At 52.6% G+C, this 26,307-nt stretch overlaps 1 protein-coding gene across 4 annotated transcripts; it reads left to right on the plus strand.

The window, feature by feature from the left end:
* The first annotated feature begins 2,344 nt into the window (after positions 1-2,344).
* On the plus strand, positions 2,345-24,419 carry TPM4 (tropomyosin 4). 4 transcript variants are annotated; one of them, XM_032314462.1, is made up of 9 exons: positions 2,345-2,537; positions 8,468-8,593; positions 12,964-13,097; positions 15,080-15,197; positions 15,668-15,738; positions 16,681-16,756; positions 18,640-18,702; positions 18,788-18,857; positions 19,901-22,274. In XM_032314462.1, exons 1-9 carry the CDS (start codon positions 2,424-2,426, stop codon positions 19,981-19,983), a joined length of 855 nt encoding a protein of 284 aa, XP_032170353.1. In that variant the 5' UTR covers positions 2,345-2,423; the 3' UTR covers positions 19,984-22,274. The 4 variants fall into 4 exon arrangements, with proteins under 4 accessions (XP_032170353.1, XP_032170345.1, XP_032170359.1 ...); XM_032314454.1 differs by lacking the exon at positions 19,901-22,274 and adding an exon at positions 22,969-24,419 and having other exon boundaries at positions 2,351-2,537; XM_032314468.1 differs by lacking the exons at positions 2,345-2,537; positions 8,468-8,593 and adding an exon at positions 8,769-9,126.
* The last annotated feature ends 1,888 nt before the right edge of the window (positions 24,420-26,307 follow it).

A 26,307-nucleotide genomic window follows, 5' to 3' on the forward strand; every position in this document is an offset into this window, starting at 1 on the left:
AATTAGCCACAACACCTGCGGTAAGGCTGGTTCGAGGGGCTCCCAGGAGGCAGGGGGAGGGGAGGATGTGGAGAGGGAGATGACCTCTGATGACCCCGTCTGAGACAGTCAGAGGATGGGAGAAGAAGGGCAGAAAGACATGGCAGGGTATCTTAGGACGTCTCTCCAGCTCTGTCTAGGGGCAGCTGGGTCAGGTTCCAGTTCTGCCATTCACAAGCTGGGTGACCCGGGTGAGTGACTCTGGGCCTCAGCTTCCTCCTCTATAAATGGGAATAAACCCGTTCTTCTAGGTCTTAAGGTTCAGGGAGCTGAAATGAGATGCTCTGAGTGGAGTGCTCAGGATGGCACCGGGCACTTCATTATCTGTCCCCAGTCTTTCAGTCATCACTGACATTCTTCAAGATGCAAGCATGACGGTCTGCTTGTATCCTAGGAGGAAACCGGATCTGCACAGCCAGGACGTGGGGAGGGGTGGGATAAGGGAGAGAGATGGAGACAGAGTTGGGGAGGGATCTGGGCCAAGCCCCCTGGATTCCTGAATGTGGGGAGAAGCCAATGTTGTTGGAGAATGAGAAAAGTTCCAGAATGTTCTCCTTGCTACTGTTTGGGCCCCCATGCTGATGTGGGAGGGACAGGAATTCTCAATGTGACAAAGAAAAGGAAGCTGGTTTGGGGGACAGAAGGAAGCAGGGACTCTTTATCTGGGCCAGACACCCATGCTCCCCAGTGGTGCTGGCCACCGACCCGTCCCTCTTTATCCCAGTCCTTCTGTGGTCTTGGGCAGGAAACATGGAAGCCTTACTCCTACTTCATCCCACATAGAAGCTTTGATGTTGGGGCTAAGGGTCCAGCTGTCTAGGAGTCCAGGAGGGCTTTCTGGAGGAGGAGCCTTCTGATCTGAACTTTAAAAGATGACTAGTTTCCTAGTTGGAAAAGAGCGAGGGGCGTGGGGGGGGGGGGTGTGAATGTGTGCGAGAGAGCATGTGAATGTATAGGGGCAATTGTTCACTTTAATTAACAAGGGTTCTCTGATCTTCTGGAGGCCAGGTACTCAGGGGCCACAGACATGACTGATGCACAGGCCTGCCCCAAAGCAGCTCATAGTTCTAACCCGATAACCAAATAACGGTAATGGTAGGACATGCCATGTTCTGAGCACGGGCCGTGGGGGCTCAGCACGGGAAAGCTCTCTGTGTTCATCACACGAAAGAATGAGCGACTACACCTTTCTGAAGGCAGATTGCTGGAGGACAGAGGGGCAGCGTAATGGGGCAGCTGGGGGTACCCTACCTGCAAAGGCCTGGAGGTGGGGAAAGCACAGCCCAGCCTGGGAAACACCGCTGGGGAGGGTTGAGGAGGGAGCAACGGACAGGAGTCTGAGTGACAAGCTAAGCTAAGGCTACCTCCTGTTCCAGTGGCGTTGGGGAGCCACAGACAGGCACTGAGCGGGGAAGGGAGGGCGTGCCATCTCAGGATGGCATCAGGGCCTGGTCTGGGCCTGTCTTGGGCTCCAGGGATTTCCAAGAGGTGATCCAGGTCAATCTCACCCTGGTGGTGCCTGCCTGCAGGGGCAGGGTAGAGGACAGAGAGACAGACAGGAGGAGACAGATAGAAAGAAGGACAGGGGGAACCTGAAAGGATAGACAGAGAGACAGACAGACAGACAGACAAAGAGATACAGAGAGAGTCCAAGAGAACAAGACCAAAAGAGACGGGGAGACAGGGAAATTAACACATGGAAAGGGGGAGAGACACAGAGACAGGTACAGAGAGATGGAGAGAGACAGACAGAAACAGAGAGGGACAGAGGGACACTCATCAGAAAAGAGATGGAGGGAGAAGATGATGAGTCAGAGACTCACCAGAAAGTGGGGGGTAACCCCGGGAGCCCCTGGGACAGAGCGGAAAACGGAGGCAAGACCAGAGGGGAGGAGAGGCGAGGACGGGTGCCTCCTCACCCCACCTCGCCCCTACGCTACACCCACACCCAAGCCCTCTTCTGTGCTCCCCAGCACAGATGGGGAAATTGAGGCCGGCTGAAAGGCCACCAGGATCCTCCTCCTGAGCCAGCGCTGTGTCCACATGCCCACCAGGGACCTGTGTCACCAGGGTAAAAATGGAAACGGGTTGGGCTTTTTCTTTCTCTTTCTTTCTTTTTTTTTTTTTTTCCCTTTGAGAAAATCCTAGGCCCAAATAAGGCGAAGGCTGCGGGCGGCCGGTGAGCTGGCCAAGTCCTCCTGAGCAAGCGAGTGGCGGCTGGCCCGGCGGCCTGGGCTTGGGCCTCCTCCAGGTCTCGCCTGGCAGCGGGGCGGTGCGCCCGGGAGCCTATAAGGGCCTCGCCCCCACCTGGCTGCTCACTCGGCCCGGCCCGTCGAGCAGTCCCCTCCGCAGAGCCCTCTGTGCCCGCGCCCCACCACCCAGCCATGGAGGCCATCAAGAAGAAGATGCAGATGCTGAAGCTGGACAAGGAGAACGCCATCGACCGGGCAGAGCAGGCCGAGTCCGACAAGAAAGCCGCCGAGGAGAAGTGCAAGCAGGTGAGGGGCCGTCCGCCAGGCCAGGTCTGGCTGCCCAGTGCCCTCTCCGGGCTACCCCTGCCCCAGACGCCAGGCTCTGGGATCCAAGGTGGGAGTTCCAGAAACCTTGGTGCCTGGAGTCAGGGCAGGGACCAGGTGACACTCTGGCTGAGAGTGAGGGGACCATTGTCTTTCCAGGGTCCCTGAGCTGGGAGAGAGAGGCAACCATCACCCCACAGCGCCAGGATGAGCAAAGTGAGAGAGAGAGAGTGAGCGAGCACGTTTGGGCAAAAGAGAGGTGTTTGTGAGCGCCTGGATGTGTGTGTAAGCTGGAGTGCATGTAGGGGTGTTGGGATGAGCGTATGAGTGTGGGGCGTGGGTACTAGATGGGGTGTTTGGTTGATGCCATGTCTGAGAGTGTATTTGTGTGCTTGGGCATTCTGTGTGTGCACAGGTGGTGCGCATGTGTGTGCGTGTTTGGGCTGGACAGAGCGCAGAAGGGTAAAGGCGTCTGTGACAATGAGTGTGTGCAGACCGAGGCACGAGTGCGTGCTTGTTGGAAAGTGGAGATGCAGAGTCTGGATGTGTTTGGGCGTTTGCGAGGGTGTCGGTGCTGGTATCACTGTGGGCCTGTGTGTAGCGAGGAGAGGCTGGTGGTGTGTGTGTGTGTGTGTGTGTGCTGATGCCAAAGCTGACATGGCAGCAATGGAATGTGTGTGTCAGGGTGAGCGTGTGTGTGTCGAAGTGAGTGTACTTATATTGGCATGTGTGTGCTTGTCAGGTGATTGTTCCTGCAGAATGTGTGTGTGTGTGTGTGTGTGTGTGTGTGTGTGTGTGTACCTTAGTGTCCAGGTGAGTGTGGCAGTGCCCAGGTACCTGTGCACACATGTGTGCGTGTGTGTAGTGGTGAGGGTGGCAGTGCCGAGCTGTGTGTGAGTGTGGGTACCCTGTCCCCGTGTCAGGACAGACCCAGGTGGGACTGTGCCAGAAGGGTGGCCGAGTGTGGGGCCAGCTGTGTCCGGCTGCTGGGGCAACTGGGTGAGAGTCAGGACTGGGGCAGTTGGAGATTTGGGGGCGAACCTGTGGATCTCAGTGCATCCCTGCATATCTCCGTGCCCTTGCCATCCCTGCCAGGAGCCCAGAGGTGCTAGTGGCAGGCGGAGGCCTTGGACCTAGAGCTCTGGAGACAAGTTTGAAGAAGGCTCCAGAAACTGGGTACACCGGAGGCTAATGCAACTGGTGGGCAGAGGCCTGGGCTGGGCAGTCCCAAGGCCATGGTCTGGAGCAGAGCAGAAGTCAGCTGTCCGGGTGGCTAGATCAGCCAGTGGGAGGAAGGAAGGGGGTTCTGCTCTCTCTGTAGCACCCTGCCCCCCTCAGGACTCATTGGCACCCCTAGGGTTAACCACCCAACCCTCAGGAACGTCAGGGTCTCGGATAAACCGCGGGAACCGCCCAGGACAGCAACACTCTGTGCCTAGCCCAGCCCAGCCCATATGCCAGGCCAGCTTGGATGGTAAAAAGATCAGGCTCTGAGCTCAGACCAGCTGTGTTCACAGCTGGGGCACTGAGCCCCATGGAGCAAAGGTCTTCACGGGTCTGGGCCTCAGTGGCCCCATGTTTGAGATAGGAAAGTGACAGCAGAGCTTCCCTCATGGCCATGGAAGGATTAGAGGTGACTGCAGGTGGAGCCCTTGTCCTGGGCCTGGCGCAGAGTAAGCACTCAATAAAAGCAGGATTATTTCCTCCCCGCCCTCCGCCCTACTTCCCCAGTGGGCCTCCCCATCCCCCAGCATCCCGGGGCTTCCCTGAGAGCCCGTGACACATTCTCGGAGGCCAGCCCCACCCCAGCACTCCCTGCCACACTCCCTTCCTCCTTCCTCCCTGGCAGACGCAGACACCCATCTTGTGCCGGCCAGAACTGCCCACTTCCATTCACTCTTCGACCCTTGCCACGAGAGGCTCAGCTAGGGATTCAGAGAAAAGCAAGTTTATGGCTCTAATTTTCACTAAGTTGTGAGTGACTGATACAGTCTCCCAAGGCAGACACATATTCAAAAGGGAAGGCTTCTCAAAGCCTTCAGCCCCCCTAGCAAGGCCAAAAAGGCAGGGACAGGTTTTCTGGCTTCCAGCTGGGTTTTCGTTCTGTTCTTGTTTTCCCATGAAGTCAGCCCCTGGGATGGACTTGTGCTTGAATCCAGGCTGGATCTTCTTCTTTTTTTTTTTTTTTTTTAAAGATTTTATTTATTTATTTGATAGAGAGAAATCACAAGTAGATGGAGAGGCAGGCAGAGAGAGAGAGAGAGAGAGAGAGGGAAGCAGGCTCCCTGCCAAGCAGAGAGCCCGAAGCGGGACTCGATCCCAGGACCCCGAGATCATGACCTGAGCCGAAGGCAGTGGCTTAACCCACTGAGCCACCCAGGCACCCCAGGCTGGATCTTCTAACTTTGACTCAGGACATATTGCTGCTTCTTTCTGAACCCTCAGTCTCCTTATCTGTGACATGGGGGCATGGGCTACCTTCTGACGACCAGGCATGGAACCCAAGATTCCAGAGGCCCAAAGCAGAGGCCACATTCCAAAGGGGCCAATGGCCTGTCCCGCCTAGGAACGGAGGCAGGATGCCATGAGGGACCTGACTGACCTGGAGTGCCTCACACATCAGGAGGCCAGAGTGTGGGTCCTGGAGCCAGCTTGCCCCTTAGGGACCCCACAGCAAAGTCTCCATTCTAGGCCCTGTTTGTCCAGTGTGGAAACAGGACCAGGAGGCCCAGCCCTCCCACTTCCTGCCCGTGCCCCTCCCAGGGCAGTGACATCCGCCACAACTGGCCTTTGACCCCACATCCTGCCTCAGTCCTGTCCTCAGGCCCCATTTACCAGGACTAAGGTGTGCAGTCCATGACCTTCCCAGCCATTTTACAGGCAGGAAAACTGAGGCCCAGAGAAGGAAGTGACTTGTCAGAGACCAGAGCCAGGTCCAGAGCCGGGGCAAGGAACCCGATATGTGTCAGTCTTATCGATTTTTCGTACCTGGCTTCAACCACTGAAGGCTGTGGGATATGTCACTAATTCATTGTGCAAACTTCCCCTGGACTTCTTTGGTGAGGACTGAGCCTAGCCCCATACTGGGTGATGCTGGGGCTTGGCTCAGGGTGACCTCAGCCTGGCCCAACTCTGGAGGAGTGCAGGCTGGGAGAGAGAGAGCCAAACATGGAGGGACGCTCCCTGCCTCAGCAGACAGGGCTGGGCCAAAGGGAGGGACAGGGACTGGGGTGGGGGGGGGCAGGGCGGAGGTCCAAGGCCATGGTGAGGCTCTGCCCAGGGCAGCAGGGCGGGCTTCCCCGGGGGGAGTGGGCATTGTTGCTGGGTGTGGAAGGTCAGTGGGAAGTCAGTGAGCAGCGGGCATGTGTAACCTAGAAGTCAGGCGAACCAGCTTTGGAATCAGTCTGATGAGGATTCAAATCCCCTGTGTGTATGGCCAGGGGCAAGTCCCTTTCTCATGTTAGGACTCAGTTTACCATTCTGTGACATGCAGCTTCAGTGAGACGGTATGTGTCATGTGCCTGGCACTTTCTAAATGCTTCATGGCCCCCGCACCACGTGATCCCAGTCCCCACCCCTTGTTGGCCCAACCTTGCCGGAAAATGTCATGAAAAACCCACCCATCTTTACACCTGGATGAGCCCAAAGCCGCAGAACTTGCTCTCACTCTGTCATGTTAAGACAGCACTGTGCTGGGCACAGAGTTGGCACCTAGTAAATGCTGTACCCCACAGATCCTTCCAGAAGGATGTCAGGTGAACACTGGGTCACGCTGACCTGCCTTTAAGGAAACTGGCTCATTTTCTTGGTTAAGGCAGAAGTTTCACAGCAGCTGCTGGAGAACTCAGAAATCACCACGACAAGGTTCCCATTTTGCAGATGAGAAGACTGAGGCCAGAAAAGGGGTCATACAGCTGGGATTTGGAGCCAGGCATCTAGACTTACTGCCTAGTAAGGTCAAGATCAGGCCTTGGGGAGCCTGACATAGGCTTGAGCTGTTGTCACCCTCCTCCTCCTCTGAACCCCCACTCCCCTCCCCATCCCCTAGCTTAGCAGTAGGACACTCAGTGGCCTTGAAGACAGGACAGGAGGCCTTTTAAGAATTTGCATGGGGAGACACCTGGGTGGTGCACTTGGTTAAGCGTCAGACTCTTGGTTTTGGCTCAGGTTGTGTTCTCAGGGTTCTGTGACCGATCCCCATGTTGGGCTCTGCACTCAAGGTGGAATCTGCTTAGAATTCTCTCTCCTTCTCCCTGTGCCCCTCCCACTTATGCGCTCTCTCTCTCTCTCTCAAATAAATAAATCTTAAAACAAAACAAAGATTTAGCACAGGGGCAAACACACACACACACACACACACAGAGAATCTGGCACATTTTGCACTTCATCTGAGGGTGAGTGTGTAACCCAGATCAGATTCAGAACTTGACCTAGAAGCCACATCAGCTTCTAGAACATACCTTCTTCGGGAAGTTAGAGAAAAGAGGGAAGTCAGAAGGGGACGAAGGAAAGCAAGACTGGCACAAGGGTGTGTTCAGAAGTGGGTTCCGATCCTGTGCGGCGGGGTGGGGGGGGGGATCTTGGAGAAAGTCAGTCGACCTCTCTGGGCTTCCTGCTGGGAAAGGGAAGCAGGAGGATGAAGCAGGGCTCCAGGGAGGGCTGCTTGCTCACGCTGGGAGCATGGACTGAACCAGGGGGTCAAACTACCAGAGACACAAGTCAGATAAAAACATGAGCTGGACTGACCCAGCTTGGACCAGAATTCAGGCCAGGGGAGGGAGCCTGGAGGTGACGGAGAAGGCTTCCTGAACTGACTCTTGACCAGTACAGAGGAGGGCGTTGGAGAGGTGAGGGGGTCTGTGGATTGTATCCTGTAGATCTGAGCTCTTCAATCTAGGAAGGCCAAGAGAGGGGCAAGGCTCCCAGGATAAACATAACTGAAAACCTAGAGAATGTGGGGGACATTTTTATTAAAATGAATATAAGCCAGATGTGCGGTAATTTTAAAGATTTAACCTTAGCCTTCAAAGAAAGTGGTCTTTGAGGGTTAGCTCTCTTCTAGCCAGGCCCCCCAAGTACAGGAGAGGGACAGGCCTGAGCCCTTCAGCCTTTCAGAGTTTTTGTTTTGTTTTATTTTGTTTGAGACCGAGCATGGGACAGGGGTGGGGGCAAGGGGCAGAGGTATAGGGAGAGAGAGAGAGAGAGAATCTTAAGTAGGCTCCACACAGCGCCAGCCGGACTAGGGGCTCCATCTCACTACCCTGAGTTCATGACCCTGAGATCATGACCTGAGCCAAAATGAAGAATCTGAGGCTTTACCTACTGAGCGCCCCCCACCCCCACCCCCACCGGGTGCCCCAAACTTTCAGAGTATTTTGTGGGAAAGTCAGGGAACCGCTCTCTTGGGCAATGGGGAGCCATGGCAGTTCAAGGCAGGAGCAGGGCAAGCATACATTTAGAAAGTTTCTCTGGCTGCCAGTGTAGGAGGCAGGACTAGAGAGGGACAGGCTGGGGTTTGGGGGAAGGTCTGGGCCCAGAGTATAAGACTCCTATTTCTGCTTAGCTCAGGATCCCCAGGAGCCCGCATCCCTGAAACTGGGATGCAAAACTGAAATGTGTTTCTGGGAAGCGTGTAGGGACTTGTTTCCCAAAAGCCGCAATCGATTCTGGAAGAGTATCCGGGACACCCCCCCCCCCAAAGATAACCATACACAGCTGATCCCAAGAGATGGGAAGAAGGTGAAAATCATATTAACAGGGGGCATTTGAGGGGTGCACAGTATGGTTATCCCTGTTTTGCAGATGAGGCAACTGAGGCCCAGAGAGACAGAGGACTCTTGTGAATGTAGGAGACGCCCCAGCGCCACGGGTACGTGGGCCCCAGGCTGACACGTCCCCCCATCTGTCCCCAGGTGGAAGAGGAGCTGACGCACCTCCAGAAGAAGCTGAAGGGCACAGAGGATGAGCTGGACAAATACTCCGAGGACCTGAAAGACGCCCAGGAGAAGCTGGAGCTCACGGAAAAGAAAGCCTCCGACGTACGTGCGCAGTAATGGGGGCGCCCGCGGCTGGGCCAGGCGGGAGCCCCGGGGCCGGGCGGGCGGGCAGCGCCGGAGGAAGAGGAGGAGGAAGAGGAGAAGGCGGTGCCTCCCGGCGCTTTCTCCAAATAAGTCCCGAAAAGGGGCACTTTCCAGCAGCTGTGGCCAGCGGTGCCGACGTCAGGCCCTCCCCCAGCGGTGCTGACGTCGGCGGCCGGGCCGGGTGACCTCATCGCCCCGACGGCTGCCCGGCCGGGGGCGGGGAGAGGCGGGGGCGGCCCCGGCGCAGGCAAAGGCTCGGGGGCCGGGGCGCGGCTGGTGCAGCTTTCGCCGGAGCCGAGCCGAGCCGAGCGCCCGCCGCTGCCCGCCGCCCGCTGCGTGCGCCTCCGCGCCCCCGCGCCATGGCCGGCCTCAACTCCCTGGAGGCGGTGAAACGCAAGATCCAGGCCTTGCAGCAGCAGGCGGACGAGGCGGAGGACCGCGCGCAGGGCCTGCAGCGGGAGCTGGACGGCGAGCGCGAGAGGCGCGAGAAAGTGAGAGCCCGCGCCCGGGTCCCGGGTCCCGCGCCCCGGCATCCCCGGGCCCAGCGCGCGCTCCTTTCTCCCCTTCTCCCCGCGCCGCCCGCTTCCCGCGCTCCCCGCCCGCTCTGGGCGGCCGCTACCGGGTTTCCCCGGGCTCCCCCTTAGCCCGCCTTCGTGCGCTTTGGCCTGGCGGCTCCCCGATCGCGGACCCGCAGCCCCCTCCCGCGGGCGGGCTGAGACCCCCTTTCTCCGCGGTCATCCTCTTTCCCCAGCCTGGGACGGGGGAGGGGGCGCCGCATCCGGATCGGGCGTGGCCGGCCCAGCGGGTAATGGGGGGATGGGGCCGAGGAGGACGCAGGATCCTGGAGTGGGGAGGGGGTTGTGTGGGGCGCCGCACTGCCCTCTGACTCCGGGCTGGCGCCGGGGTCCTGGGCGGGAGGGGTGGGGTGGGGGGTGGGGGGCCACTGGATCTTGGAGCGGGAAGTGAGAGTGGAAACATTGAGCTTCCATTGTCTGGGGTTGGACTAGCCGACGCGGACTCGGGGAGGGGGGGGCGTCGCACTTTCTCCCCTCTTCCGCGGTTTCCCGGCTCCAGCTGAACTTTCCCAGCTGTTCCCAGGGGCGCGGCGGCGACGTGTCTGCTCCTGGCGGGGGGCGGAAGTTCAGCCCGGAGCGGCCGGCCTTTCCCTCCCCAGCTGGTCCCCGCGGGAACGACCGCCGAGCGACGGCCGCGGGACCCCGCCTTTCTCCAAAAGAAGTTGGGAATGTTAGCTCGGGGTCCTCGACCCAACATGGTCTGGTGTGCCTCAGCTCCATGCTGCGCGACCTGAGACCGATAATGGGGCCGAAGGAGGAGGGCTCTCTTCGCCCTCTCTCCGTCCTCGGACTGCCCCTTGGGGCAGGACACAGGGTGGCAACTCCTGGGGCTGGGGAGAGATCCGCATTCTAACGCCGTCTCCTACCACTTGGTACTTAACCCCTAGCGCCGTGTCTCCCCATTTGTAAAGCAGCCGTGACAATAGTGCCGACCCCCTATGATAGCTGGGAGGGTCTGGGGAGTGATGGGGCATAGTAGGTGCTCAATTCATGGCTGTTTTTCCTCCTCCCAGTCACCTTAGACGAGCTCACAGTCTAACGGGTGTGAGGGGTGCAAAAAAGGCTGGATAGCATTGCAGAGGGGTTTAGTGTTCTGTTGTGGGAGCAGGAGAGGGGAGCAGCCCCCCTTCCCTCTTGGGGTAGGCTTCAAAATGGAAGTCGAGCATTTATTATTATAGAATAAGGATTTGCTGGGAGAAGGGCCCTGGGTGTGCAAGAAAGTTGGGGGAGACCGTGAAGCCCCAGGGCCCCGGAAGGCTGGAGTGTTGAGGCTGAGGGTGGGGATCCCAGAAGTGGAAAAGATGCCCTGGGTGTTGACAAGTCTGGAGAAGAGCCCCAACACCGCCCCAGTCTTGGCCTGAGTGGAAGCATTTGGTCTGTCAGGGCCGCTCTGGCGTGAGGAGGCCCCAGAAACCTGTGCAAGCCTCAAACAGTAGCTGGTTTGGCCTCTTTCACACAAGGAACCGGCAGAGCCCTCCCTCTGATCTCATCCCAAGTCATCTCGCTGGAGGACAATTACTTCTGCTTAAAAATGACCCTCAGCCTCAAGCCAAGACTTAGGAGCAGGACAGTCCAGTGGGGAGGAAAGATGTTTTTGGAAAGTTGTGGACTTCTTAAAAAGTTTGCTTTTCAAAGCATGCTCCTCTTGGTCAGAATGGGGAAGTCTGAAGAAAGTACTCAGGCAAAGGAACTGAGCCCAGAGAGGGAGGAAAAAAAAAAAAAAACCCTTTCTCAGTCTCTTGTGGAGAAAGCCAAGAGCCGGCGTGTGGCAGACTTCTGGGTCTGCCTCCCGACAGCTGGTTTCGTTTAGATTTTTGTGTGATTAACCGACATCTTCCTGTTCCTTTGCCACATGTATCTAGCAAGCCTCTTTTACCTTATAAGGGAAATCCTTTGTAGAGTGTAGAAGCTTTGATTGCAGGAAGGGGCGGAGCCCAAAATGACTAGCAGTGACTAGCAGTTTTTCAAAAATACATATATATATGTATGCACGGATATAGTCATGTGTATCAGCGTTCTTTCAATTCCAGACAGTTGAGAATGTGCCAGAGCGTGGTTATCAGGATCCAGAATTCCCCACAGAAGGACAGACCCACTTTCATTTTTTAAAGACAACTCATGAATAAAGCAACTCTTTGTATGATCTTAAAAATCAATACCTTGACTGCTAATGGGGATGGGGTTTCTTGGGGGCGGTGGGGTGATGGAAATGTTCCAGAATTAGGTAGTGGTGTTGGTTAGGCAGTTTTGCTAAATGTACTATTGGGGGACAGGGGAAATCAATTCCTGCCCCTGTTGCTGAAGGAGTTAAAATTTGTGTTATTAAAAAGAATAAAAGGCACCCACTCGTTGGCAGGAGTGGGTGAATTTCTTAAAATAGTTCATCGGTGGTTTTAATGTAGTCTCCAGATTGGTATTTCAGAGGAAGTGGCGATCAGAAACACCTGTGAGAGTTTTCCCTCCCATCTGCTGCTTAAGACCCTGGAGCTGAGCACAGTTTCCTGAGTCACTGAGTTTTTCAGTATCTCTGGTCTCATTCTTTTACTCCTGGTTTTTTTGTTGTTGTGTGTTTTTTGGTTTTGGGTTTTTTTTTTTTTTCTGTATAAATTCAGGGGGCGGGGGAGGGAGTGGTTTCCTACTAATTTTTATGGCCTCCCCCAACTCAGAGATTGTCTCGATAGGAAGAAGCCAGTGTAGCTTTACACATCTTCCCTCGGTTGAGTCAAATTTCACCAACTCCTCAGTATTTCTTGCTGAGGGTGGCTGACCTCAGAGCCCCCACAGGACTCCGCAGGATAGACTCAGCCGGGGAAGAGCTGTGGGCTGGGGTTCCTGAAGCTGTTTTCTCACCAGTTCTGTCACACTGAATGGAACCACTGCCCCTAGCTGGACCTCTCCGCTTCCCGTTGTAAAATACCGGAGGATTAAATGAGGTGAAATCATGGGACTTCCCACCTGGCAGGTGCAATGCCACACCCTCAGTGACTGTCTCCCCCGTGCTGGGGCTGGGTTGGGGGCACTCAGAGCAGTGAAGCAGCCTGCCCAGTGCGACCCGGCTACAAATCGGCAAAACAGGGTTTCTGACCGAGCGCTTTTTGAGCCTGGAGATCCTGCACTTCCTTGAAGGTGGCGATCCAGCACCTTCCTTGTAGGTGCAGATACCTTAAAAAGCCAGTATCACCATTCAGACATTGCTTCCCTTCCATAGCCAAGTTTTCTTTTCTCCCCTTACTTAAATCTTTTTGTCCCATCCTCTCTGGGCCAGGCTTAGTTCAGGGTGGTGTTCTGAGGGTGCTGTCCCCCTTGCCCACACGTTGTGTGGCCAACATTTAACTGAGGGTTCCATACTCTTAAATTTATCTTACTGTTGAGGTGACTGGGAGCAGAGCTTTTTATATGCCATGGTAAGTCAGGGCGCTTGGTGGCCCAGTTCTCTAGGAATCCCAGAGAGGCCAGCACTGTCTTCTCCCAGGCACTCTTCCATGTTGACTTGACTGCCTGTCCTCTACTGGGATACACACCTTTGTCGTTGAATGGTGGAAGTTCCCAGACATTTTCGGAGGAAGATCATATGGAAAATTCATGTTCTCCAGATGAGAGCATGAATTCCTTTCTGCCTGCATTCTTGGGTGGACTTTCTCGGGCAGAGGGAGATGCGGGAAGCATGTCAATAGAGGGAAGGATGCCATGCGACTTCGGGATGCTGGGGTAGCCTTTCACTTCTTAACCTCTCTGCGCCTCTGACCTCCCCAGGCCGAAGGGGATGTGGCAGCTCTCAATCGACGCATCCAGCTTGTTGAGGAGGAGCTGGACAGGGCCCAGGAGCGACTGGCCACGGCCCTGCAGAAGCTGGAGGAGGCCGAAAAGGCCGCGGATGAGAGCGAGAGGTAAGGATGCTTCAGGCTTGGAGGCATCGGCGTGTGCTTCTCAGAAGTGGGCGTGGCGCCAGGTGGCTGACCTCCCAGAGCTGGGATAGACTGTAGGAGAACTCCCAACAGGCAGAGAAAATTGACAAATGGGTCAATGTAAGCCTGCAAGGACAATTGTCCCTGGCCACCCATTTGCAGACGGCTGCTTCGCGGATTCTCTGAGAGCTGCTGTGCGTCTCGCTGGTGTTCTCAGAGTATCAAGTTCCGGGTGAAGGGAGAGGGGGTCGGGAGATGGAAACTTTGAATGGGGCATCTGCATGGATGATCGATCGTTAAGGCAGCTGGACAGTGACAACTGTATGTCAGGGACACTCGCGGAGCGGCACCATTAGTCGACTGGGAATTGATAGCACTCCTCACCTCGGGGGCATGCACTCTGCCTTCGGGCCTCCGGCGGGATGCTGCGTCCTCGGGCGCAGGATAATTCATGCCTTGGCACAGGCTCTGGAGGACTGAGGGCAGATTGTGTCATTCACAGAATCAGCCGACTCTGTGTGGTGGTGGTAAATGGGCTCCTTGTGTGGGGGCAGTGTGGGCCCGGCCAGTGGTCATTGTGTATCTAGCCGGCGATCACACCAGGACTCTCGTTTTGCCACTGGTTCCTGGTGTAAGCTCCTCTGAAGGATTAATTTCTGATTATGCTCTGGTGAGATGAAAAACCAACCCGGGAATCTTGGAGGCTGACTTTGCCAGTTGCCCATGAGGGACATTTCTTCCTGTGCAGCGTAGAACAGTCTGTACTGGGGTGGGCATCAGCCCAGCGGATGCTTCCTGGTCATCACAAGTTGCTCTTGGCTGTGCCTGGGGCCTGGATTAGTTGCTGCCCGTATTCATGGGCAGACCGGGCTGGCCAGACATCTCACCTCTAGGACCTCACCAAACCCAGAAAGCCTGGGAAGGCCCCTCACGTCTCTGTGTCATACCACGAGAGCCCTTGGTGATGCCCTTGTTAGCAGACAGCTAGTTTTGGTAGAAAGAATTCTCTGCTTGGGAACTGGAGGTCTGGATCGAGTCCTTCCACGGCCCCTCATGTCAGGTTGGGCAAGTCACCTGGGTCTTTCCAGTTGTTGCAAAGGTTTCCCAAGCTTGCTCCTGTGCTGAGGTTAAGGCTTTGTACAGGTGTGAAGGTGTCTTGACTGTGAGCGGGGGATGCTAGTGACGTGTTTATTAAGCAACAAGACGTGTATGGTCCTCCAGTCTGGGCAAGCATGACACACATCAGTACGTTATCCTGGGTTGGCCTCTTGGGAGGTATCTGGTCTTACTCGTGCATTCCAAGCAGTGCAGGCCAAAGCCAGCTGCCCTGTAGATATCCAGCCATCCCCAGACACTGTCCTCTCCAGACTTGACCTGTCCACTTCGGTTCAGCTCCTCCTTACCCCTCACCTTGTGGGTACCTGCCTCTTACCTGGTCTCCCCACGGCAGTCCCTTCATCTTTCTGGTTTCCATTCCTTCCTGCTTCTAAAACCCTCCTGTGGTTCCCTGTGTACCCTTCTGGAAAGCCTGCCGTGACACGTACACACCTTCTCCCCCAGCGCAGTAGAATCCATCGTTCCCACAGCCAGGCTGGCCCACGCGGTAACTGTCACAGTACAAGTACTTGTCAGTACTAGTTAGCGAGAGGCCGTATAGGACGGGAGCACGGACCCTGGAGCCAGATCACCAGGGTCTGAATCCCAGCTCTGCCACGTATGAGCTTCGCAACCCTGAGCAAGTTACTTGGCCTCTCTGTGCTTCCGTTTCTTCCTCTGTCAAGTGGGGACGCTGTGCCTCATAGGGCAGCTGTGAAGTCGAAGGGGAAGGGGAAGTGAAAGCGCCACTCTACGGCTTCCTCTTCGGAGCATGGCTCTTGGAGAGGAGTTTGGACGAGCCGCCGCGTGGAGGTGTGTGACGAGCGGTAACCCGTGTGCGGAGGTAATGACGAGGTTGCTCCTTGCAGGGGAATGAAGGTGATAGAAAACCGGGCCATGAAAGACGAGGAGAAGATGGAGATACAGGAGATGCAGCTCAAAGAGGCCAAGCACATCGCTGAGGAGGCCGACCGCAAATACGAGGAGGTGAGTGGGGCTGGCAGAGGGCAGCCGCAGGAAGTGGGGAGGAAACAGATCTGTGATAGGGAGAGCCCGGGGCCGCCTAAAGGAAGCTTTGGGTTAGTTCAGCTGTCCTTTTGCGTCCACATCTGTTCTTCCAGACACAGCTGCTGGAAGCTGTATCTTCCACAACGCCAGCAGGGCCTGGGGAATTCTGCGACACTTGTCTAACTTAGTGGAGAGACCGACTGATCAGATCGCTTTTTGTCCCACAGCTGGGTGTTTCGGCTGAAATTGGGAAGCATGGGTCTTCAGACCATGAAAGCTCAGTGGCTTTTCTGCTGGCCTCCGGGTCGGCTTCCCCTGCCGCCTGCCTCATTCCTGGGGCCCAGGTGCTTGCAGATGATCTGGGCGCGGCCTTGCCGTCTTTAAGGGTCAGGGGGCGGCATCCTCCTACATGCGGTTGTTGGGTCTCAGTCGATCCTTTCCGTCTGCAGGTGGCTCGTAAATTGGTCATCCTGGAGGGCGAGCTGGAGCGGGCGGAGGAGCGTGCCGAGGTGTCTGAACTGTGAGTGCCAGAGCAGGACAGAGAGGGGACACGGCTTGGCTCGGGGCGCCGAGCGGGAGGGAGCTGTCATGTCGGGAGTTGACCCTGACTCTTCAAGGCCTCTGCTCAAGTGAATGGGCACCTGGGACTCCCAGCTGAGCCCTCCCCCTTTGCCGCCGTGGCTGACAAGAGAGTGTCCTTTTGTTCTCACTGCCCTGGGAAGCACTGCCTACGTGCTCACCCGTCCCACAGAGGTATTGGGAAATAGCAGGGAGACAGGCCCTAGCAGAGAAGCCCGGAAGTCCCATTCTCCCAGAGAGGGTATCTCTCAGGAGGCTGTGCCTTCTTAAAGGTACACTTCCCTGCAGAAAGTGGGCCTCCCTGTCAGCGTTTCTGCCTTGTCTTGATGTCATCGTTTGCCTGGGACACCTTCCTGGGTGGGCGTGGCAAGCGGGAAGTGAAAAGCCAGCCCACAGTCCCGCAAGCTCCGAACACACAAAAAGCCTCTCCCCCCTCGGCCTTGGATGAGGGATCCAGCTCCATGGAGCATCCCAAGATGCCGAGAGAGGATCCAGTTTCGCAGATCCATTCAGAGCTTGCGTCCTGGAGCGTCGGCTGCAAACCAATTGCTGTCTCCCGGCCTCCTGCGTTCCATTTCTTCCTTACACCTTCCGCAGGTAGCCTCCTCAGTCACAGATTTCACAAGTCCCCGTTGCCTCACCCTTGGCGAGAGCCCAGGAGCACTTTACACAAATCTTCCAAACACTCCTCGGCCTATTTGCCAGGCACCGTGGGGTCTGGATAAGGGCACAGCACTACAGCTCAGCAAGAAGCCATTAACATTTTTCCCCACATTCCTTCCGGGGGCCCTAGGCAGCGTGGATTCCTCTGCTTGAAAGCTTTCAGGGGAATTGTCTGCTCTAAGCGGGGGATAGGACATAAATTTCTTTTGTCTCTGTGCAGGAAATGTGGTGACCTAGAAGAAGAGCTCAAGAATGTCACCAACAATCTGAAGTCACTCGAGGCCGCATCTGAAAAGGTTGGTGGTCGGTTTGGTGCTGGCGATTTGCTGGGCTTTCTTTCCTTCCCCTCACGGTGCACGGGAGTTCGAGCCGGGGCGTCAGGGAGCGGACTTCTGTTTGCTAACGGTGGCTTTGGTGCCCAGCAGGAGGGTTTTCCGCCCCCAACAAAAAGGGACGTCCAGTGGCTACAGTTCCTTCTTCTGTGTAGTCTTTGCACTGTCTTTTTTTTTTTTTTTTTAAGATTTTATTTATTTTTTTGACAGGCAGAGATCACAAGTAGGCAGAGAGGCAGGCGGGGTGGGGGAGGGGGAAAGCAGGCTCCCCACTGAGCAGAGAGCCCGATGCGGGGCCCGATCCAAGGACCCTGGGATCATGACCTGAGCCGAAGGCAGAGGCTTTAACCCACTGAGCCACCCAGGTACCCCATGCACCGTCTTTTATCTCCACCGTCAAGGAGGGTGTACAGGGAATGTGAGATTCATACCTGGTCAGCCTCCTCTTAGGGAGACCTGAGCCTAACTGTGTACAGAGCCTCACTCTCAGATGAATCCCTTGAATCCTCCAGAAATACACTCTAGAAGGCCGGGCAGCAGATAGGAGATGCAGATTTGGGCTTTTTAGATTGAAATAGTCCCCAAAGCAGTCATTACCAGAGAGAAGCACGTGAGGAGCAATGTACGCCTTCTTCTGTGGCCTGCCCCGTGGCCTGCCCCGTGGATTCGCTGTCTCTGCTTCCTCCCTCTCCCCACCTCCTGTTGTGGGCCAGGTGCATTGAACACCCAGGTTAGGGGTTTCCCGACTTGTAGCCCCACTACTTCTTTTCCTATCATGATGGCTCATCACATTTGTCCTAATTAATTAAGGACATGTCTTCCTTGCTAGATGGCAAGTTTAGGGACGGGGACTGTATCTGTCTTGTTTAGAGCTATGTCATTAGTATTCACAGGGATACGAGGATATGTGATGAACAGATGTGGCTCTCACGTGCATGCCTCATTAGCTCACGTGGGCATGCCAAGTGCTGTCGTAGGCCGTGGGGGTAGACCTTACAGTGATAATATGGCTTCTGCTCTGCAAGGCTCAGAGTGTAGTTGAGTAGAAGACGCTGATCCAGTGATAACGTGCTTGGAGACTTCAACAGAGGGACCTTGGAAAGCTGGGGAATGTGTCACGAGGAGGTGGCATTTACAAGGGCTGTAAAGCAGGAAGAAGGCCTGGAGCTCAGATTCCAGAGTCCGGTTCCAGTCGGTCACGGTGTGGTCACTTCACAGCCATGGGACCCCCGACTGACGACTTAACCTGTCTGTGACTCTCCTCCTCATCTGTAAAATGGGATTGAGGATATCTAGCCAGCTAGCGAGCGGCCGTAAAATCGCTATATATAGTACATATATACTATATATATATATACTAATCTGAGTTGAACCCTGCAAGACAAAAATCATTTCTGACAGGTAGTCAGCGGGGGATGGAACATCCCGTGCTTGGCAGGGGGCCTAAGGCTGGGAGACTAGAGAGAGCATGGAACGTGCTTGGGAAAGGTGGTGGGGAGCGGGGTTGGAAACATCAGGCTGGCTGCGGAGGACCCCACGTGGCACGTGTTTCCATTCAGCTCTCTGCTCCGTCCTCATCACAGTGTCATCTCAAGTTATGCAGCCCCGACCTTCAGCTCGGTGCCACCCCAGAGGCCTCCTGTGCAGACCCTCTGGAGTGCTGGGCCCATTGCTTCTACCTGGAAAGGTGCCGCCTCCACTTTGCTTCTTGGCCACGTTCATAGTGCTTCAAGCACCTGCTTTTCTCTAAGGAACAGAGAACCTACCTTCTTCTGTGTGTTTTGTTTTGGTTTTTTTGTCCTCTTTTTTTTTTTTTTTTTAAAGTACAGTTTTGGTTTCTCCCACAGTATTCTGAAAAGGAGGATAAATATGAAGAAGAAATCAAACTTTTGTCCGACAAACTGAAAGAGGTGAGTGTGATCATTCCTTGCTAGTTCCGCTTTCTCTCGAGGCTGGTCTCGAAGCCCTCATAGTGAGGCCTCTCTTTCCTTCTAGGCCGAGACCCGGGCTGAATTTGCAGAAAGAACGGTTGCAAAACTAGAAAAGACAATTGATGACCTGGAAGGTATGAAACTGCCATCTGCTTACGCTTGCTCTGCCTCCCGCTTTGTGACAGTCCGCTGCCGGGGGGAGGAGTCTATGGAGGGCTGAGCTGGGCTTTGTTCGCCCTAGGAAAGGGCAGTACAGAGTGAGGGCCCATCTGGAGGTCTGGGACACTGGAACAGGACAGTGCAAGTCCGATGCAGACCGGGGTGGCCGTTTTTCAGGAAGTAAAAGCTCTCGGCTTAATTGGCTCCACGTATGAATACAGAGACCCAAATATGGCTGATTTTGTTTGAAAAAGCCTTTAGAATTTCCTTCAATGTGCTCATTCCTGAGAGATGCCTTGCATTTTTAAAATGCCTCCCATTTTTACAGAAGCTCTCTCCCAGAGAGCTCAGAGCTTATCACAGTAGGAGAAAACTGAATACAGAGAATGTAGAGACTGAATAAAGACTCCTGTCTGCAAGTCTGGTGCCCACATAGCCCAGAATCTCTTGAAGAGTTCCAACTGTAAAAAGAAAAAAAGAAAAAAAAAAAGGAATTCTGTCCCGTGTTCTTTATAAAATAAGCAGGAAATTCTAGTATCTTTGGATTCAAACAAAAAAATCTCCTAAAACCATCTGTCTCACTCAGAAAGGGTGCCAGCCTTATTCCTCAGACCATGTGTCGCAGTGTTTGGTTTGGGAGGTGAGGTTTCCGTATAAGGGAAAATACCCCATTCCAAAGTATAACCTTTGGACTGGGTGACATCACTGCAAGTCAGAAATAACCTGGGGCAGAGGGTTGGGGGTAGAAGCTGTGTCCATTTCTAGTCCCCCTTCTTTTAAAGGATTCTTATGGCTGATTCCCTGCAGAGCCTCAAACCACTTAGAAACCACTCTGTCGATCTTTTGCTTCCTCATCTGTTTTACGTAAGACACAACTTTCTTCTGGTTCATACTTTGTTTTCTCACTTTTTTTTTTCTCCCTCTCATTGTTCATCTGTGGCACTCCATTCCGACCCTCTCGTTCTGTTCCCTGTACCTCTTCTTCTGAACTCTCTCCCTGGGGACCTCCGCCCTCTAGACGAGCTATATGCTCAGAAGCTCAAGTACAAAGCTATCAGCGAGGAACTGGACCATGCTCTCAACGACATGACGTCTCTCTAAGAGGGAGCTGGGGTGCCATCCTATGTCTTAGCAATACCGAAGTTGGCCTTCTCACTGTGGTGCCTGCACTTCCCGCAGGCTTCTAGAAGCTTGTTTCCTGCCTCCTGGTTTGGTCTTTCAAGCCTTCCTCTGCTGTGTCTGTGACTGTGTGACTGAAATAAAGACAGGCGCTCCTTGTGCCCAGACCCTCATTTTCATTTCCTTCACTTGCCGCTTTTGAGCCGTAGCTGTGATGCCCTTGACGGTGGCTACAACAGAAAGTGGGTGGTTCATATGGGGAGCTCATTTCAAAAGGAAAATGATGCCCACGTGATGCTTTGTGCCTATATGAAAACAAAAGCCAATTTGGCATGAGCTCTCAAAAATGTGCTAGCTAACTATATCTGCACGCCAATAGCAGTTTTTCCTTAAATAGAAATTGTTTTTGAATGGGGACTCATCCAGCCCCTTAAGGAGCTTGATAGAGTCAGCAGAACTTGCAAAAACTGGCAGGCTTCTGTCTAAAGAGAGGCTCGTCTTGAATGGAGTTTGACTTACGGTTTCAAAAAAGCGGCAATGGCATTCTGGTCTCCTTTTTCTTCCTTTTCGCATTTGTTTTCTGTGTTACCCTCTAAGAGTGGTGTCCGGGGTTCCCAGTGTCTTCACTGTTCGTGGAATATCTATCTAGCCCTGGGTCTTGGGAGGAAGTTCACCAGTGAGCCTCACCTCTATCCTCTGCCCTTAGAAAACAACTACACAAGGGATGAAAACACATTCCATTAGCAGGGAAAGGGGGTGGAAGCTGCTGGAAAGTCAGAAAGAGATGATTCATTACCGAGTTCCAAAGTTGCCTGAGATGGTAACAGCTATCTCCTCATACTTAAATTTAACTCGAATCAAGAACCTTGCTTTGGTTTGGTGAGAACTCTTAAAGTTAGCCTGTGGGTATTAAGAGATAATGTATATACTGACCGAAAGCTCGTAATTTTTCCACAAGAAACCAAATTTTAAATATTTTATCTACTTTCCCCTGCACCCCACTACCACCACCACCACTACCATAAATTATCCCAGAAGCACTGCCATTTTGATGTCCACGCGTGTCTTCTAGACTGCCCCCCCCTCCCCGTGAACCTGAGAGCAGCATGGAGATCTCCAATTAGAGCAACAATTTTTGGTCACTGTAGCTTTATTTTTCCTCATCCTGTAATTTTATTCAGGTGGGAACCTCTGTCCCAGTTCTCTATATTCATGCCTCCCAAATCCATCTCCCTCCAACTATTCACAGCCTTCCAACCTCAGCCTCTCCCCGGTTTCCTAACTCCCATCCACTATGAACTCTTGCATAAACCACTCCCCCCCCCCCCCCCCCCCCCGCCGACATGGCCATACTCAGGACTGTGGAAACGTTGGGCTATGAAGGGGTGGGTGTTTTTTTGTTTGCTCACTATATTTGTTCCTGGGATTTTTCCAGATGTAGGTGGCCTCCACCCTTTGAAATAACTGCAGCCCTACTTATCCAGTCATTCCACTTAACTAAGCCCCTAAGTGGAACTTCATTTACAGAGATTTGGGCTAACGTGACCTCCGACCACCTGTTGACGGTCTAGGGGCCTGTCACACTTCTCGAGGACAATTGATACCTTAAGGGAAAGGCGTTTTTTGTTTTGTTTTGTTTTCTCTTAGATCTAATACAAAGTAGATGCCAGGGAATCCAAGTGGCAAGGTGACATGTGGTCAGGATTTGTAGTGGGGAGACCTGGGTTTGAATCTCAGCCCTGTGGGACCTTGCACAAGCAACTTAGCTTTTCTGCAAAACACAAGTGGTGGCTCCGTCCGTGAAGCGTAGGGGAGACCACGGAGTGGATACTGTCCATCCACATTAGTCAGGCCCACGTTGCTCACTGTGCTTTTCTTTCACAGAATCTGCCCGATTATAGCGAGACCTGGTATTTTTCAGTGCCTCGTGAGATGAAAGGTTGAGCCGTTCTAGTTGAAAGACTGCCATCTTTGCAGTCATTTTTTTTTTCTTTCGGAAAATTTCCAAGCTGATCCTATCACAGTTTATGAGGCATTTTGCTTTCCTCCAGTGTTTTAATGATTTTTGGCCTCGCCTCTTATCGGCCATCACTCACGGCAAACCAGTTCTGTCTTGATCGCTGTTGTGCCTAGCCCTAAATGGCATCTCACTTTTTCAGTTTTTGAAAATTTATTTTATCAGCCTGGTCACTTAATAACTCACCTGTAGTCTGACTTAGATTTTCAGTCACGCTGCATTTATCTGAGGTTTGACTCCATGGCTATGGATGCACAGACACAATAAGACGATTATGCTTGGAATTTCAATGGCCGTTCCCAAAACCTCCGAAGAAAAAATGGATTTCGGGATTATAATTTCCTACCATAGGCTAATTAACTGACCCTAGGTGGGGGATGTACTGTTTCCTGTATCTACGACTATGTTTTATGTGCGTAGCACTTCCTGAGTTCTGAAGCACCTCTCATTTGTTCCTTATGGTAATCCGCATGCCCCGTATTGCGGTTCTTATCCTTGACAGATGGGGAAACCGAGACTTAGCAAGGTTAAACGGTATATTTCAGTGGTACTACTGGGGTCTAAGTCCAGGTGTTCCAACTCTAGATTGCCAGATTTAACAAATGAAAACATAGGACACCCAGTTAAATTTGAATTTCAGATAGGCAATGAGTAATTTTTTGGCATAAGTGTATCTCATGCAACATTTGGGATATACTTGTCCTAAAAAAGTATTTGTTGCTTACTTGAAATTCAAATTTAATTGAAGACTCTGTAGTTTTATCTTGCAGCCCTGACTCCCATATTTGATACTTGATCTCTGTTATTCCATGGTATTCTGCAATAATTAAAATGTTAAGTACTTTCTCTGTTATGACTTCACTGTGACAGTTTGTGGAGTTTAGAAACCTTTTCCTCCTTAACAAAGATGCTTATTAATTTCTTTTTCCCCTACTCTTAATCCTCACCAGAAAAACTTGCCCAGGCCAAAGAAGAGAATGTGGGCTTACATCAGACACTGGATCAGACACTAAACGAACTTAACTGTATATAACCAAAACAGAAGAGTCTTGTTCCAACAGAAACTCCAGAGCTCCGTGTCTTTCTCTTCTCTTGTAAGAAGTTTCTTTTGCCATTGAAATCTTCGCTTTGCTGGAAATGTCAAGCAAATTATGAATATATGACCAAATATTTTGTATCAGAGAAGCTTTGTGCACCAGTTAAATCTAATTCCTTCCTTTTTTCAAAAGGCACCAGCTTTTTCAGCTCTATTTTTATCCTTAAGTTGCATTTATTCATAAGGTAGGCAGGGTATTTTATATTGAGCATACTCTCTTAAGACTGAGGGCATTTGGTTCCTGGGAAAATAGACAACCCTATACTTTTCAAAAACAACTCCAGTATCTAGTCATGGGTCAGCTTAGAAGGCTAAAGAATGTATAACTTTCTGGGCCACTGTTGGTCACATGACAGGTAACCAGGGACCATCACATTAAAATATGGGTAGGGATTTTCCATCCAGAGGAAAAAAAAAAAAAGGCCAGGGGGAGGGGGCTGGCTTTGTGGAAGTCTTAAACCATAGACAGATTAACCTAATCATCTTGGCTCTTTCCCACACTCTACCGTGCAGAACAAACATCTTCTGAGCAGTCAGCATGAGAATGCTCAGGACATAATCATATTACCCCAATATTTTCTGGATAGATCCTTGATGTTAGGCTCTTCTTCATGTTCCTTTCATTCTAAAGTTGTTCTCTGAGGAGCAGATAGCTTATTCCAGTAATGACCTGTGCTTGTCTGCTGTGATCTGAGACCATCTCCTCAGCAGGAATGAATGTGGTAGAATTCAGTCTTATTTAGAGAAGTCCTATCAAGAAGACCACTAGCCATCAATAACTGAGCAGTTGTTAACAAATACTGGGCGGAAGGGGCCTCTCTGACAGCAAAGTAGAGATAAAGTAATCGGCCTAGCTTCATCTCCTTTATACTTCAGGGAATGGCAAACTGAAGATTTACTTATGTAGGACTTTAAGTCCTTCTTCAGGACCAAGTTAATAAAAGACCAAGAAACTCCTGATTAAACTGGATATGGAGTATTTTGTAGGCAGGGCTGCACATTTTGGCTTCGTTATATTTCTGCTTTCTTGGTTAACATCTCAGAGCTGAAACATTCCACATTCCCCGGCAGTGTGGGGGCCAACTCAAGTTTACAATTCTGATAAAATCACCCTGCTTCTAGCTTATCCAAGTCCTCTACCCCTCACTCCTATTTATTAAGCATCACACTACCCAGAAGGTACACTAGCAAATTGTGCAATTGAATAAAACCCACACTTTCCACTTAGATTCTTGCAACTGTATCATATGTAATAGTATCACTTTTTCTACATTTTGGTCAAATAAATTTTTACATAAACTATAATTTGTGTGAACTTCAGAATCTGTTTGGAGGGACACTGAAGGTACTCTTGTTCAGTGAATGCTGATTGGACGGGAGGGAAAGATAACTGCCAAGATCATTAACAAATGTTACTTGCTTTATACCATGACTTCATATGAGGATTATGATCTCTGTATTCAGGTGAGAGCACTTTGCCTCAGTAATTCAAAAACTCCTGTCCTTTGTTTTACCCAGTCCTGCCTGACCCAGGCTGTGAAGCGTAACTAGGATTTTAATAGATGAGAGGGAAAATGGCCGCTGCTGCTTGAGTCAGGAAAGCCCAAGGCCTGGATATATAAAGGAAGGAAGTAGGAAAGTTGAAAGGTAAGCTGGGTCCATAGCAATGAGAGCCTGAACTTAATTTGGTCAGGAGTGGAGAGCCACTGAAGACTAATCAAAGTGGGACGCCTGGGTGGCTCAGTTGGTTAAGACTAATCAAAGAAACACATTAGGATGATCCACTTAGTCATTTTCAGGAGGGACTAGAGTGGGAGTAGACTAGAGGCAGTAAGGCCAGTTAAGAGGATGTTTCCATTAATCCCAGGTAGTGCTTGCCATGGAATGAAAAGAAGTGATCAGGAGGAAGTAATCTTAAAACAGCTGACCAGCTGGCAGGTATCTTAAAGAAGAAAGATGACTGCAGTTTCACTACCTGAATTGCTCTGATAGCTGCCTCAAGATCTGATCTTGGGGAAGTGGGGTAGGGAATCAAAAAGAGAAACGAAAGCCTTAAAACATTAATGTCGTATGCAAACAATTTTTGTCACCAAGTACAATTAAAAACATTTTCTTCATATTAATTCAACAATTAGCTGATGCTGTGAGCTTGTTTAGATGGTAGATGCAGGGACTATCAATGACTGCAATTCCTTCTCTAAGGGCCCTCCCTGGACTGAAGCTCGTTCTGTCCCTCTGGCCCACCACCTTGGGCTGTAATCCAATCTCAGGATACTGTTACAGTCAATCCCATGCCTCCACACCTAACAAGTGTTGGATCTTTGGTAAACTGATCTCAGATCTCCGGGAGTTCCCAGTCCCATGATGTGCAACTCAGCGTGAGCTTAGGGCCAGATTGTGAGGCCTGATCCTGACAGACCCTGGATGGGTACTGGGGGTTTTAGAATGAGCACACTGCAGGGTAAAATCTAGATTAGAGAACAGAATAGTCAGGAAGACCAGTGGAGAGGACACAGTTCAACCACCAAGATACGTGGGGATGAAAGAGCAATGTCGAGGATGGCTTCGGTTTCACTCATAAGATAACTCGGGCCAGGCTAGTTTGAGTCGAAGTTGCCGCGTTCAGTTGCGGACAGGTCGAAGTACATCTGCCAGATGCAGAAATGGGCTGGACACAAGGGTGGCCGGGCTATGGGTTTCCTTAAGGAATCACCTGTGCGCGGATACACTAGCAGTCACAGGAGTGAATTAGCTCCCCCAGAGTGCGAGCAGACCTGGGACCACGGGGAACTCCTAAAGGACACGCGGAGACCCCGAAAGTCTGCAATGCAATCTGAGAAGCAGGCCCTGGAGGCGTAGGCGACAGAAGAAACAGTAGAATGTGGAGTGTCCCAGAAAGGGGGCCAGTGGCACCGAAGACGACGCGGGCGCGTCTCCGCCTTAAACTCTCCCCAACGGAGCCAGATGCGCGCAGACGGAGAGACGGAGGAGGGGTGGCCAGGGCTACCAGTCTAGATGCTTCTCCGACGCCCTGCCGGCGGCGTGGCCCACCTCGGACCCGCAGGAAACGCTGGTGATCTCCGGCCTCCGAAGCCTGCGCGTCCGACCTCGGACCCAACTTTCCATCCTGGAGACTGGGAAAATCACTGAAGCTCTGGCCTCGGGTTGCTCACCATAAAAAGGCAGGAAACGC

Source organism: Mustela erminea, chromosome 1 (genome assembly GCF_009829155.1).
Source record: "Mustela erminea isolate mMusErm1 chromosome 1, mMusErm1.Pri, whole genome shotgun sequence".
NCBI lineage: Eukaryota > Metazoa > Chordata > Mammalia > Carnivora > Mustelidae > Mustela > Mustela erminea.